The sequence below is a fragment of the Pinus tabuliformis genome, chromosome 3_2 (assembly GCF_031772625.1).
Source record: "Pinus tabuliformis cultivar Carrire ecotype Pingquan chromosome 3_2, CPIR1, whole genome shotgun sequence".
NCBI classification, from domain to species: Eukaryota; Viridiplantae; Streptophyta; class Pinopsida; order Pinales; family Pinaceae; genus Pinus; species Pinus tabuliformis.
The window spans coordinates 742568387-742583074 of record NC_142302.1 but is presented as its reverse complement, the minus strand read 5'-3'; the positions used below and the strand labels follow the sequence as shown (position 1 = coordinate 742583074).

The 14688-nt window shown below is 41.3% G+C and overlaps 1 protein-coding gene across 1 annotated transcript in view; it reads left to right on the top strand.

The window, feature by feature from the left end:
• Positions 1 to 14688, top strand: part of LOC149182729 (uncharacterized) — a 149288-nt gene that overhangs the window by 85034 nt on the left and 49566 nt on the right. Inside the window, exon 10 of the mRNA XM_089414650.1 lies at positions 13356 to 14109. Within this exon, the coding sequence (XP_089270776.1) occupies positions 13356 to 14109 (754 nt within the window). The remainder of the gene's footprint in view (positions 1 to 13355; positions 14110 to 14688) is intronic.

Genomic DNA, 14688 nt, shown 5'->3' with positions numbered 1-14688 from the left:
AGGATTAGAGGCTCATTCTCTACAACCAGATAGTAGAGATTTGGATCTGCGTCACTCTTGACAAACCCCATCTTCTACAAGTAGCCATCAATTCGACCATACCACGCTCTAGGTGCCTGTTTCAGCCCATACAAGGCTTTCTTCAATCTGCATACATGAGACTTCTTCTCATGTGTCTCAAAGCCTTCTGGCTGTTCAATGTATACCTCCTCTTCTATCACCTCGTTCAGGAATGCCGTTTTGACATCCATTTGATGAATCTCCCATCCCATCTGTGCTGCAAGAGATATCACGGTTCTAATAGATGTATACCTGGCTACTGGGGCGAAGGTCTCTTCGTAGTCAATTCCTTCCTTCTGAGCATACCCCTTAGCCACAAACTTGGCTTTGTATTTTTCCACACTGCTGTCTACAGCGTATTTAATCTTGTAGATCCATCTCGAACCTACCATCGATCTGTCTTGAGGCCTTGACACTACCTCCTAGACATCGTTCACCATTATAGAGTTGTATTCCTCTACCATCGCATCCAACCAAACCTGATGTTGAGCAGCCTCCTGAAAACTGGAAGGCTCCCCATCCTGAGCTACTAATGCTTGATATCTATTTGGCTATTTTCGCTCCCTTTTATTGTTTCTTGGTGCACCGATGAAATCCTTTGCATCTCGTAGAATCTGACGAAGTTCCCTGCTTGTTCTTCCTCTGGTAGCAGGTGCTTCTGTTAGCTCCTCCTCCTCCTGTGATTCTTCCTATTCCGAGGAAGAATTCTTGACTTCCAATGGCTCATCTTTTGACTGCTCCTCGAAAGGCATTTCTCGAGATTTTCTGAAGGCCCTATCTTCCATGAACTTCACATCCCGTCGAACCACTACCTTCTTGCTGCCTGGAAGATAGATTCTATATGCCTTAGCGTTCTCGCTATATCCCACTAGATATCCTTTCTCTGCAGTTTGATCTAACTTCTTCCTTTTCTCCTCGGGTATACGACAATATGCTAGGCTCCCAAATATCTTGAAATGGCTGACTTCAGGAGTCTTTCCAGTGGAGACTTTCTCTGGAGTAATCTTGCCCAATGCCCTATGAGGAGTTCTATTCTAGACATAGACTGCCGTGTTGCATGCTTCTGCCCACAGGAATTTTGGCATATCCTGATCATACATCATGGCCCTAGCTGCTTCCACGATAGTCCTGTTCTTCCTTTCTGCTACTCCATTCTGCTCTGGATTGTAAGGAGCTGTCCACTCTCTTCTAATGCCCTCCTTAGTGCAAAATCAGTGAAGTCCTTATCGACATACTCTCCACCATTATCTGAGCGCAAAACTTTTATTTTCTTCCCTGTCAGGTTCTCCACCAAAGCCTTGAACTCTTTGAATCGACAGAAAACCTCGTCCTTGGTTTTCAGAAAATAAATCCAAGTTTTCCTTGAGTGGTCATCAATGAAGGTGACGAAGTATTCGGCACCACTAAGAGCTTTAGTGGACATAGGTTCGCAGATATCTAAGTGTATCAATCCTAGTAGACTCTTGGCCCTGTTTTTACTTCTAGGAAATGCCGCTTGGGCATACTTGCCTAGTGCACATCCTCTGCGTACATCATCTCGTTCTGTACTAAGATTCGAAACTCCTATTACAGTTTTCTTGAGAAATCTCAGAGCCCCATGGTGCAAATGTCCCATTCTTCTGTGCCATAGTTCGTTCAAATCCTTGTCTCCATTACTACCTATCAGTGCCATTGGTGATTCTAGTTGCAATCTGTACAACTTGTTACTTCTGAACCCGGTCTGCACTTTCTTTTCCCAGCTCGGGTGTTTGACGTATACTTTCTCCTTGATGAAGAAAACGTCATAGCCCTTGCCTTGAAGTTGCGATACAGAAAGTAAGTTCATCCTCAGTATTGGTACATGCAGCGCATTGGTAGCACGAAACCGCTCTCGTTTCTGTTTGAAAAACTATGGTACCCTTCCCTACTGGAGTACACTTTGCCTTGTTCCCCATGGTGCTCTGAAAATTCATCCTTTCCTCTTGATAATCTGAGAAACATTCCCTGGATTCCTGTCATATGCCAGGTAGCTTCACTCTCTATATACCATACCTCTGATGATGCAGAGCTTGTCACACAAGCAACTTCTTCTTCCAACCTGGAAGCCAACATAGAGAAATCAAAATTACTGTCTCTTGTGCAATTTTCTAAAAATCTGTGTGAGTCTCTTGACGTAGATGCCTCTGCATCATAGTCTCGACCCATAATTGATTTTCCTTTCCTGTCTCTGATTACTTGCTTTGATACCATGTGAAAATTCTATCACTGCAACAACTGATTTATTTTACCTACTTATTTTCCAATAAGTTATTTACGAAAACCCTTCAGTCAATATTAAAATAAATTTTGCTGCAGATATCACACCATAGTACAGAAACAAATATATGCATAAGAATCAACACAGATTTTTGGACAATTGTTCTCGGAAAAACCGGTGCAACAAAGGAGGATTTTATTATTAAACAACTTTTTGAGTACACTGGGTGCCAAACTGGCTCACCCGACTGAGATAAATTCTCTGGCACCTCTCCTAGGCTCAGCGTCAGACCAGCTAGCCTTTGCGCAACTCCTAGACCCTCTGCGTCAACACTTTGCCTCTCTGCGTCAGCACTGGGCCTCTTTGCGTCACCCACGCAGGCCCTCTAGTGACTGCACAGTCTTGTTGCCTTTGCGTCTCCCTGAGTTGCTTTGCTTCTGCCTTTTTGACCTCTGCACTGATCCTCTGGCATTGTCCCTGCCTCTCAGCTCCGTACTCACTACCTCTTGCTGCAATTCAGACCTCTAGTTCGAATTTCTCAGCAAACCCCACTCTAGAAATCGAATTGACTGGTCTCCCTCAGTGTATCTCCAACTGACCCTCAAGCCTTCGCTTATACTCTTCCTGTTGATGAATCAACGGCTGAGATTAAGTCCCTAATCAATGGCTAAGTTTAAAATAGACTTGATCTTCGTCTCTTAGAAGCTTCTCATCCTTATTTTTATTAATACCCATTAATATTTTTATTTTCCTAAGTTTAGACTTAGGACCTCATTAAAAATATTAATTATTTTAATAACTTTTCATCTGGATGGAATTTTCGAAAATGATTTCTGGGTCTTGGAGATCCCATGCTCTTTAGTTTCGCCACCAATTTTCCTAGAGCACATGCGATGCTACCCCATTTCAACAGTCTTCAATACATGACAATGGCTCAATTGAATTTATGACAAACCTAGAAGCACTCAATGGGTGCTTGACCTAAAAATAAATTTGCTTTGAGCATGAAACCCATGCCTCAAGAACAACAATAATAATTTTTTTTCTTTTTTTTCATTAAATACATAAAATCATGATTACATATGTCATTATGAAGACCGAACCTAGTTACATATTTCAACACTCCCTCCTAACTAGGGAGGTATTCACAATCCATACAAGGTACTTTGACATTCTCAATCTGAAGAATTCTCATAAGAAGAGTCGTTTTGGTAGCCCATCTTTTTAGCATCATATCATCCAACATTGTCACATAGCAAGGCCTTGACTAATAGCTCTATCTCTCCACAAGATCAGAGCACAATGCTGGTGAGATCAATGATTTATATACAACATCATCATTGCCTCTCAAGGAACATACCCCACTTGGGTGTTCACAAGGTATGTCCTTCCAGGACTATTCTTATCTTGGATTCCCAGTCCTCAAAGAATATCGGTCCTCTATGATTACTCTTATATTGGATGCCCTATCACATCCTCAAAGAGTATCGGATGCCAGATGCTTACCCAGACAAGAATGATGTGTCTATCTCTCCCTCTCAATTAGGGAGGGTATACCCATAACTGTAAAGGAATGTACCCAAGCTCCCTTATATTCAGGGACTTGTCCAAGCTCCCTCTTAACCAAGGACTTGCTTCCAACAACTTTCTTCTCAAGGTGGAGATCATGGGACTATCAGCTGCTTGTGGGGCTCCTCCTTTCGACGTCATGAATTTCATCTTCAACATTATGGAGCCTTCATATTTTGGGACTTCTTCATAAGGCATCGACCATCCACCACTTTCCTTCATGAGTCATGTAATCCTTATCTTCATTGGAAAGTGATCTGCTAATCCACATCTGGCTCTTATTCATACAACTACCTCTTCCATGTCATGTTTCCTTTAGGATCTTCCATCCAACCACATGAGTGCTTAGTTGTAGACTAAGTCACCTAACACGGGGATTTGGGATTCGTAGGATATGGGGATTTGAGTGTTAGATTTGGATACATTGACCCCCTGGAACAGGACACGTAGGATTCATTATATATTATTTTATTAATATATATATATATATATATATATATTAAAAATTAAATATTTCTTACACAAATTCTTATTAATGATACAAAATCATTGATTTCAAACATAGATCTTCATCTAGATGTTAGTTTCACTGTTTAGAAAGTAAGTAACATTATAGCATGCATAGTACATACAAAATTCAAATACATGTCACATAAATCATGATTCATAAATGAAATACAACTTACAAGATAGTAAGATAAAGACATTGACCACTGTAGTTTTCTCATTAAGTCATCAAATCAAAATGTGTTACATAGGTAGTGCAATGCCAATGGAAAATAGAAATAGAAAATATAAAACAACTACAAGTATACAAGCCTCAAGGCAATAGGTAGCCCATGACTCATGAGTCATCAATCCTCATAGTCATCATCAGAATCAACATTAGTGTCCTCATCATCGTGGTCACCACTACTCTCCTCTACATTCTCCTCCTCCCCTGTATCCATAGTCGCCTCTGCATCTGCTGGTGTGGAGGATGACCCCTCTAAAATATCACCGTCATCAAATCTAACAGGCTCTAGCACTGGATCATTGAGATCCATGTTGGCCAATGCCAACTCAACACTGTTGTCTAGACCCATATCATCAGGAAAGACATCCCACATCTTTGTCTTTCCCCTCAACCACTCTTCCCTTTACCTGTAAATAAGACGAAGGTTGGTGTGCACATACACCATTGTCTCTGCCCTGGACTGCTCAAGCCTGCTCTTCTTCACACTATACAAATTCCCATATGTGCTCCAATTCCTCTCGCAACAAGAGGATGAAGTCACCTGAGAGAGGAGCCTCATGGCTAATTGCTGAAGAGGAGGGCTTGTTGCCCCATGATTTTCCCACCAAGAATAGGGCTTCTTAGCCCCTTTTCTCTAATCAATCATATCCTGCAAATCGACCAGTGTCAGTGGAAAACTTTGCAAAGGCTTCCTCCACCTCATCAAGCAATGCTTTATCCTAGAAAACCCGCCTGAATGCATCTTTCCTCCCTTGTGAGATTTCACCATCCATGTGAGGAGGGAATCTGCGAGAAGGTCCACCATTCAGCCACTCATGGCTGTAGTATTTTGGGTTCAATGAGTGAGCCAAACAATGTAAAGGTGTGCAATTCTTGTCCCATCTGCTGACAAGAATATCCTGTATAGTACCACAGAAGGCCTCTGGTGATGTCTCATACTCAAGGCACTCACTCTGTAGAATAATGCTCCTCACAGACTCAATCATGGAATCCCATCCCTCATAAACCTCTCCTAGGATGGGTTTGTCTGTATCTGCAAATCAAAGCAAAGAAATGATAGGGTCCATGATCTGAATAATTAGATCTACCCTCTCCCACCAAGCATCATCTAGCACTGTGTCTTTCACTCTTTTAGAGGCTACTTGATCTGTCTTTCTCCAAAAAGACCAAAACTCAGAAATAACCATGGCCCCAAGAGCGGTCTTGACCTCCCTCAACCTCTTCAACATGATGAATGAAGAGGCAAACTGTGTATCAACAATCTTCAATAATGATAGATTTTTGTACTCCTTGTAGATAGTGAGGGCATTTGTATGATTTTGCACAAAGTTACGGATATGTCGTGCATCCTCAATAATGTTACCAATCCAAAGCACATCAGAAGTAATGAATTTCAGTGCTAAGTTCAATGAATGGACAATGCAAGGTGTCCAAAACACTTGTGGATATTTAGCTTCCACAATCATGCCAACAACCTTGCAAACAGGTGCATTATCTGTAATGATTTGCATACAAGAATCAACACCTACATCTTCAATAACTTTAATAAATAACTCACCCATAAATTGTGCATCCTTGTATTCTCCAAGTGTATCCATTGCTTCCAAGAAAATTGGACCTTTCAAGGATGACACCATGAAGTTGATGAGTGGGTGTCATGCTAGATTTGTCCATCCATGAGAAACAATGCTAACCCTAGATGTTGGCCATGATGCTTTAATAGGCTTAAGCATTTTTTGCACCTCTTTTTTTGCCTTCGTCAACAATGTGGTTCTAAGCTTCTCTGAACCAGGAGGCACATATCATGATGGAGACCCGTGAGTTAGAGCTCGACACATCTCAATAAATAGAGGTGAGCGTGCAACATTAAATGATATGAAGTTTTGATAGAAAAAGAAGGCAATGGTGAGATCAAGCTCCTCGTTTCTTTTTTTGAAAAATCTTGTCCATTGGACCAAGTGAAATTGCTTTTCTTTTCGCTGCTTGTCCCCCAATAGAACTCTCAAATGGAAATTTGGTGGTGCCTTTCCTCAAAAATGGAAGGGGGTCTTCATTCTTGGTTTTTCTTGATTTTGCAGCCACATTTGCCATTCCAACAGTGAACTCTTTTTCCATTTCTTTCATCTTTTGTAAAGGAACAACTTTACAAGCTCCAATTCCACAACTTGGTAAAGCCAACAAATGGCCTTTCACACGATAATATGTGCTTTTGAAAGAATTGTGGCAAAAGTTGCATCTCCATTGCACATTGCCTCCTCCCTTCCCCTTGGTTCTTGTCCCATCCTCTCTTGTGACATATTTCCACAAGGGATATTTCTCAATGTTGTCTTTAGGAGAAAGTCTTCCCTCAACATTACTTGCAGCAGACTCTGATGATATTGGGGGAGGAGGGGCATCTCTAATGGAGATATTCTTCCTCTTCCTTTTCCCCCTACTTGTTGCCCTTGATTGAGCCATGAATACTGTAAAAAATAAACAAAACATGCACAAATTTGTAAAAAAAAATTCATATACAAACTACTGTAATAGAAATGCAAAAAAATAGAGATGAAATGCACTTACCTGGTGCTTGAATCTCCTTGCCGAATGCTCCACACCCTTAGCTCCTTGCTCCAAACCCTTAGCTCCTTGCCCACATCTCAATGTTTGCAAAACTGAATGAGAGAAATGGTAAATGAGTAAAAGAACAATGCTGTTTTATGCCCGCGGGTTTTACTTTTTCGGGATTCGAATCCCAAAATCGGGACACGATGTGTCCTAATAGGACACGACTGGGATTCGATCTTGTCCCATTAGGACACGTCGTGTCCCATTTTGGGATTCGAATTCCCAACGAATCATGTCAAATTCATGGGATTCGGACATGTCGCCTATTTTGGACGAATCCGGTTTTAGAGGTTGTAGATGACATCTAAAACTCTCTTCCAATAGCCCTGTATCAATCCATCCAGATGTTGTTCAAAAATAAAAAATGAACATCAAATCAAAGTTACCTTTTGTGATGGCCTTTCATCATGACATCTTGCTTGCAATATCAACATCCTGCACATTCATAAGCACATCTCCAAGAATTTCAATGTCAAGGGTCTCCTTTCTTTACAAACCTTATTAGGGTCTTCATGCCTTCTCTATGGAGATGTCATGGCCAATTCTTCTAGTCATCGGATGTTGATATCCTTTTCTATGTGACCATAGTTGCATCTTTCACGATCTCTTCTTTCTTTCTTCACATATTTCTCCCCAGGAACTTCCATCCATAGTTCCTTCATCTTTGTCAACCACCTCATATTCCATATGAGGACATATTATGTTGATTTCATCTAGTCAATATGTGAACCATGCCTTCATTCATCTTTCCAAAGGAGGAAATCCTTTTTCTTTGATCATGCTCATGATATAGAGCATTTACCCATGCAACTATATGACAACATGACTTAATTAAATACAAGCATACATAGCTTTTTCCTTCTTTTGTTCATCTAGGCTTCCTTCAACCATACCATCTCAACTTCCTTGATTGAGAGTATTTCAACCATATCGACATGTTGCACTCCTTTGTCACCATACCATCATCCTTCTAAACAATGAATCCCATACAAGGTGGAATTCTCAGCGAGACACTTGCTTCCTCCAAGAGAGGTGAACCTTCTAATGAAGATTCCAACAGAGGATCTAGATTATCCTCATCCAGCAGAAGCTCCTTTCTCATGATGATGATGTATGATGAATTCCTTCTATCATGCTAGATGACTTTCTTTCAACCATATGCACTACACATGCTTTCAATGAGGTTACCAAGAGCTACTTCCTTTATATGATGATTGTTGCATCCATGTAGATTTCTACTATGATATCATGAGCTCTTGCTTCAACGATATGCTTCTAGTATGATGCCATCTTCTACTAAGATGCATCTCGTCATAATGCTTCTCATCTTGATTGCCATGGTGGAGGTATTTTCACCTCCCACTTCTCCTTGCTATGTATTGGAGAAACCCTAATAGTGAAGATCTATCCCTTTGGATTTCTTCTCATTAGGTTCTTCCATTTCTTCAGTGATATGAGCCTCATTTCTTTCTTTCCTTTTGTTGTCCTTGAATTTTGGACAATCTCTCTTGTAGTGCCCATATTCTTGATAGCCATAACATTGGATCTTTGACATATTCTTCTTATTTTTCTGAGGACCAAACTTCCCAAACTTTCCTTTTTTCTTAGCCATGGCAGCAAATGCTTGTGCTTGCTTGTTTGATCCTACATCACTTTTTGCTTCTGCCTAGTTTCTTCAATTTTACACAATGTCCAAAGTTCACTGAATAGGGTAGCTTCCTTCTTTCCATAGATGCTTGATGTAAAGTTGTCCCATTCCTCTGGTAGTGCATTGAGCACTATGGTGGTCATTTCTTTGTCAGACATTATTTCTCCCAACTCTTGTAGTTGGTCTCTTATTTCTAACACCCTCATAAAGTATGAGGCTATTCCTTCTTCCTTTGATATCTTCATCTTGTAGAGTTCTTGTCTTAATGATATCACTTCTCCTGTAGTACTTATGGAGAACAATTCTACTAAATTGTCGTATATTTATTTTGATGTCTCTAATTTTGATACATAAGGTATGGGGGGATCCTTGATGGATTCTATAAGAATCCTTTGAACCCTTACTTCCCCTTTCATATACTTTGCTAGAGCTTGAGCTTCTTCCTTTGGAGGTTTAGTGATTGAGCCCTTAACATGTTCCACGACTTCATTTTCTATGAGGATCAAATCTGTCCTCTTCTTCCATACAAGAAAGTTTGATGACCCAACCAATTTGTTGCTTTCCTTGCAAAATGAAGTCATTTTAATAGTAGATTTAGTCATAAATCTAAAGGTACTTACTTGTCAAGTGAAGATGCTCTTTGATGGCAGTATCTTCAACTTGATGCCTGTTACTCACCACTTGTGGGTAGTGTATATAGGAGATTTTTTTTTCTCCTAGATGGTCCTTAGCCTAGTGCTAGCAACCCCTTGTAGCCACTAGATATCTCGATGTGCCATTATCTCTGCCACCTGAGCAAGCCATGTGGTCCCTCGCCCACTTGTTATGATTGTATGTTTGAAGGTGGGCCTCCTGACCCCGAGGGTATGGCTTTTCATTGGGATAGTTGAGTAAGTTTCCTTACTTGTCATGGGCACTTTTGGGCATGGATTAGTGGGGGGATTCAATGGAAAGAGTGGGTTAGGCTGGCATTCTTGTCTCCACTGCTCGATTTCATGGTTACCCTTGTATCTTAGTCCCGTGAGATCTCCTTTACTGACCATTGGCTTTAGGGTTGGAACCACATGGAAAATCTTGATTTTGGTTGTGTGGTCTTGCTTCTCGATACCACCTGCATCACTCCCTTTCCACTCATTTTAGCCCCATTCATCTATTTTCCCATCCGGGTCCACATAGGGTTAGCCTCTCCCTCCCCTCGTCCACACCTTGGGTTGGGCCTGAAACGATGCCCCAAAGGTTGCTGCAACTAAAAAGAAAAGGAAAAGCATAATTTGACCACTCTCAATAGGAAATGTACCACAAAATGCAAAAGATGGTTGGGACATACAAATTTAGCACATGGGCAAAAGCCTAACATGAGTTCTACCCCTTATCCATGGGCATCACCCTGGTTTCTATGGGCCCTAGATGAGCCCCCTCCATCATTAAAGAACCCATGATTGTCCCAACGCTTGGTGGGCGATGAACTGCCCCACCTTAAGAGGGGTATCCACTGCTATATATCACACATTATGCTCTCATCTCCTGGAGAACCGAGCAGTTATAAAGAAAAATCAATAAAATTAAAAAGACATATGAAGAAGGGTGGAAAGACAAAATCCGGGGTAACTCATGTACCATGATTTTCTCCCTCCTACACTCACATACCTAGGTGTGGGCTTCCCTCATTATAGCTACCTTTGTACCATAACATGTGGTTTGGATGGTTCCCCTGATCCCTGCTCCACTCCATTATTATATCATTTGCCACCTACCATTTGAGAGATGTACCATAGACATGTCACCCTCTCTAGAGGTTGAAACCACATGATAGGGTCTTTGGTTAACCCTCTATTGAGCTTGGAGACACTTGCACATGCCAAAGCCCACTATGGGAGGGCATGCCACCATGAAGTGCCCCATTGGTTCCATAACTTGTAAGCTATTTTACTTGATTATTTTGATGACTTGTTGTATTGAAGGGCAAGGGTACGCATTGGATCTTATGTAGGATTGCAGGTGGGTTTTTAGCTGGGGTCTGGTCTCCCTATACGGGGTCCTAGCTGTCCAGACAGCCATGTTGGCACTTGCAGGGTGAGCGTTAAGAGCCATGGGCCTCCACCCTAGCAGAGAATACCTCATGGAACCCCAACGCCACTTGTTGATTGTTTGTGTTCCACCTTTTGGATGAGGATGATGCACTTGGTTCACCATGCCCAACCGGCTCCACACATGCACCATACACTTGGTAGGTGTTCCAGGGTCCAGAGGATGTCTCCGGATGCAGAGGGAGAGCTTATCTCATCATCCTAGCCCTTACAGATGGTTTGCAGGCATTTTCGATCCACTTCGAGACCCATGAGGATGTCCTTGTGCCCCCACACCCACTTGGGAGCACCATAGGTTCTTGCTTGGAAACAAGGGGCCAACCCCTTGTCCACTATGTTTGGAGCCCAGTTGTACAACATGGCACCCCTTGGACTTCATTAGGCCTCTTCAAAGGCCCAACAACTCACTATATTGATCATTCTGCCTTCTTGAGAGGCTTATTCTTATGTTATTGAGCTATTTTGGTGGGCTTGTCACCAAAAGTATTGTCATTATGCACATTATTTTATTTTAGGGGCATGATTAGTCCAAATTAGGCCATTTGAATCCCTTGGAGGATTGTGTAAATAGAAGTGAGATGATTCATTTTCATCATCATTACTTGAATTGGATTAGTATCTCTTATGAGATTTTTTGTTGGGATAAATTTTTTGGAGCTTTTCTTGATGCTCTATGATGTTTGGATTTTTGCTATTGTCTTTGGAGCTTCTATAATGCAAAGTTGATAAATGGATATACTCTCTCTCTCATGTAAGTCGAAATTTTGATGCTATTCTTGTTATCTTACTTGTTAACTACATGTATGTTGTTATCTCTATTCTTGTATGGGTTAAATGTAATGTGAAATTCTTCTGGGACCTTGAATAAGTGATTGAATGCATGTGTTGACCTTTGGGGGATTGGGTGAATGTTCTTAGAGGCACCTATTAGGATAAAGACCTCAAAACTTTGTTTCTTTCGCAAATTTAAGGTAGAAATCTCTATTGATCTAGTTGCTGCCCTTGAAGAGGCTAGCAAAGATCAATTAGGACTCCTTAGCTCACGAAAATTCATGATCTATATGTATCTTGACTCCATTAAGATGAAGCAATAAGGCACTGATCCTTGTATCCCTTTGGTGGTCAATTTTACCACTCTTTTCTTCACTTTTCCAAATTCTATGCCTAACCATAGAGGTTCACATAGGGCATCAAGTCAAATCCTTTGTCGCCTTCTAAACACCTTGAAAATTGGTCCACTACTGTGCTAGGGTTTTCTCTAGAGGGCTGCCAAATTTCAAGCAATTCCGACGATGGAATCCCGAGATATAGCAAGCCCTAGCTACAAGACCAACTCTTGCCCTAGGCTGATTTTGGGTTAGTGTCCTCATTGGGATCATTGCATTCAAATCTCAAGAAAATTAGGCCTTTGATCCTATTCTCCTCCCCAATTAGGTCAAGCCCCTCCTTGAGTGATCAACTCCATACCCTTGACCTAGTTTGGGTCCACTTGGCTTCTCTGTGGTCCCACAACTTTGTAACTCATATTCTACAAGTATTACATAGAAGCCATTTCTCCACAAGGATCCTTAGACCTAGGAAGCCTCTTGTCAAGAGATATTCTCAAACCCTAGGCTTAAGTATCCTCTTAGCCCTTCCTAGAGAGCCCATCACCTTGCTTCTTAAGCAAGTAAGCCACATAATTGAGTCTCTCTTGCGAATAGGCTCTAGGAATCACCCTTTATCCATTCATTGATCTACTCATCCTTGTGATTCCTCTTATACTGGGTCTCCTCCCATCGATGAAAGTCCGTAAAGAGTAGGGAGCCTTAACTGAGGTGACAGTGGGCTATCGCTCCATTGTTGCCCCTTGACCTAGTAGTTTCTCTATAGGGTCCCCTCCTAGGACCCCTGCTAGTTTGAGCGGTAACATTTTGGCGCCATTGCTGGGGACACGAGACGTGTTTTGTTTCCCATACGACATATTGTCATATCATTATTAGCAACTCCATTGGAAGAACGAAGTGCTAGTTCTTCATTGAACTTCAAAGTTAATGCTTGTAGGGTGAAGCAAGCATCTATCAAGGCACTTCAATTCACCTTGGCGACTCCATTTTAATCCTAATATGCAAAATCATGAAAAATGGACTATTGTAAAAGAGATATTAATCTTGGTTTGACATTTGCAAAACTCTATGACCAAGACCTTCAAGAACTACAAAAGGATGTGGATAAATATGCTGAATTTTATCAAGATTTATTGGAGGATATGGATAAGGAATTCATGCTCAGGTTTCATAGGTCTACACAAAAGCAACTCTACATAATAGGGTGTTTCTATGAGAAGGATCCTACTTGTCTCCTTGACTTTGCTGGCCTAACCACACTTTTAGTATTATGACTGATCTAATCAATGAAAAATATTATAATCAGTCACAAAGCCCCATAAAAGGTAATCAATTGGATGATCAAGGTGACATTGAAGAAAGTTCAAGTGTGAAGGATCATCATCAAAGTGAGGAATATATGGAAGAGTGGAATCAATATGAAGAAGTTGGAGAGGACCTTGGGAACCTAAATAATGAGCAAAAAGATGAGTCCTCCTTGGGTCCACATGATGAAAAGGATGATTTTGTGGGCACATGTGTTGGGGAAGATGAGGCTATGAAAAGTGAAGTTGAGGCTGACCTTACCTTTCTCAAGGATATTACTCCTGATGACTCTCCTTTTTTGAACCTTGGGGAAGCTGATAGCATTAGCCCCTTGGAAGATTACATTGAAGATTACTTCTGCATTGAAAAGGAGAAATGGGAAATTGTTGGTCCTCAATTTGATTTTGCTCCCATTTATGATATCGATGAGGATGAGGTTGAGATTGGTCTTCCATTTCTCTCAGGCATTACTTATGATGACATATCCATCGATACCCTTGGGAAGGAGAATTATTACTTTCCCTTGCATGAAGAGGGGCGATTGGAAGTAATCAATTCTCCTTTTAGGAAAGGCCCAATCTTTGATACTAATAATGATGAAATCGATAAAGCTCCCACCTATCCTCCTTATGATTCTATATTCAAATCACTTGAGCCTTTAAATTATGATTTTGAGGAGGAAAAACCCGTTGAATATGAGACTTCACCCTCCCCTTTGCCTTTTTCTCCCGTTCATCATCTTGAGTCTTCCACAAGTGATTCTCTCACTCCATTTCGTATGATCTCCAATGGCCATAGGCCCTTTCACCTCCCTACGTATGATGTTGAGGAAGAAACATCCACTAGATGCATCCCTCCTTCCCCCTCATACCCTCCTGGTTGTGAATACAATCACTCCATTGAGCAACCAATATGTTGTCCCCTTTCGTGTCCCAAGTCTCCTCTCTCTTGCCATCATGACCTTTCGACATCTACAAAGCATAATATTATGAGCGGTGATTATGATAGGGACTTCTTAAGGGTGATCATTCATTCCACCATTGTGCACCTAGAGGGAAAGCCCCGCACTTCTGGATTGAATTATTTTCCTTCTCCTACGACTTCCTCTTACCTTGCATGGAAATCATATTTTTCCACCTCCCACCTACTTCATCCTCCATGTGATTGTGTCTGCATTCACATTCGGATTCGCTACACAAGTAATCATATAGGCAGGCATGTGTATATTGATTTGATGAGATGTTGGTTGCACTGGCTTTATGATTGCACTTAGCATGGGCATTACACTATATGCATGTTAGGCTAGAACGCATTGCATGCTCATTTTCTCATTA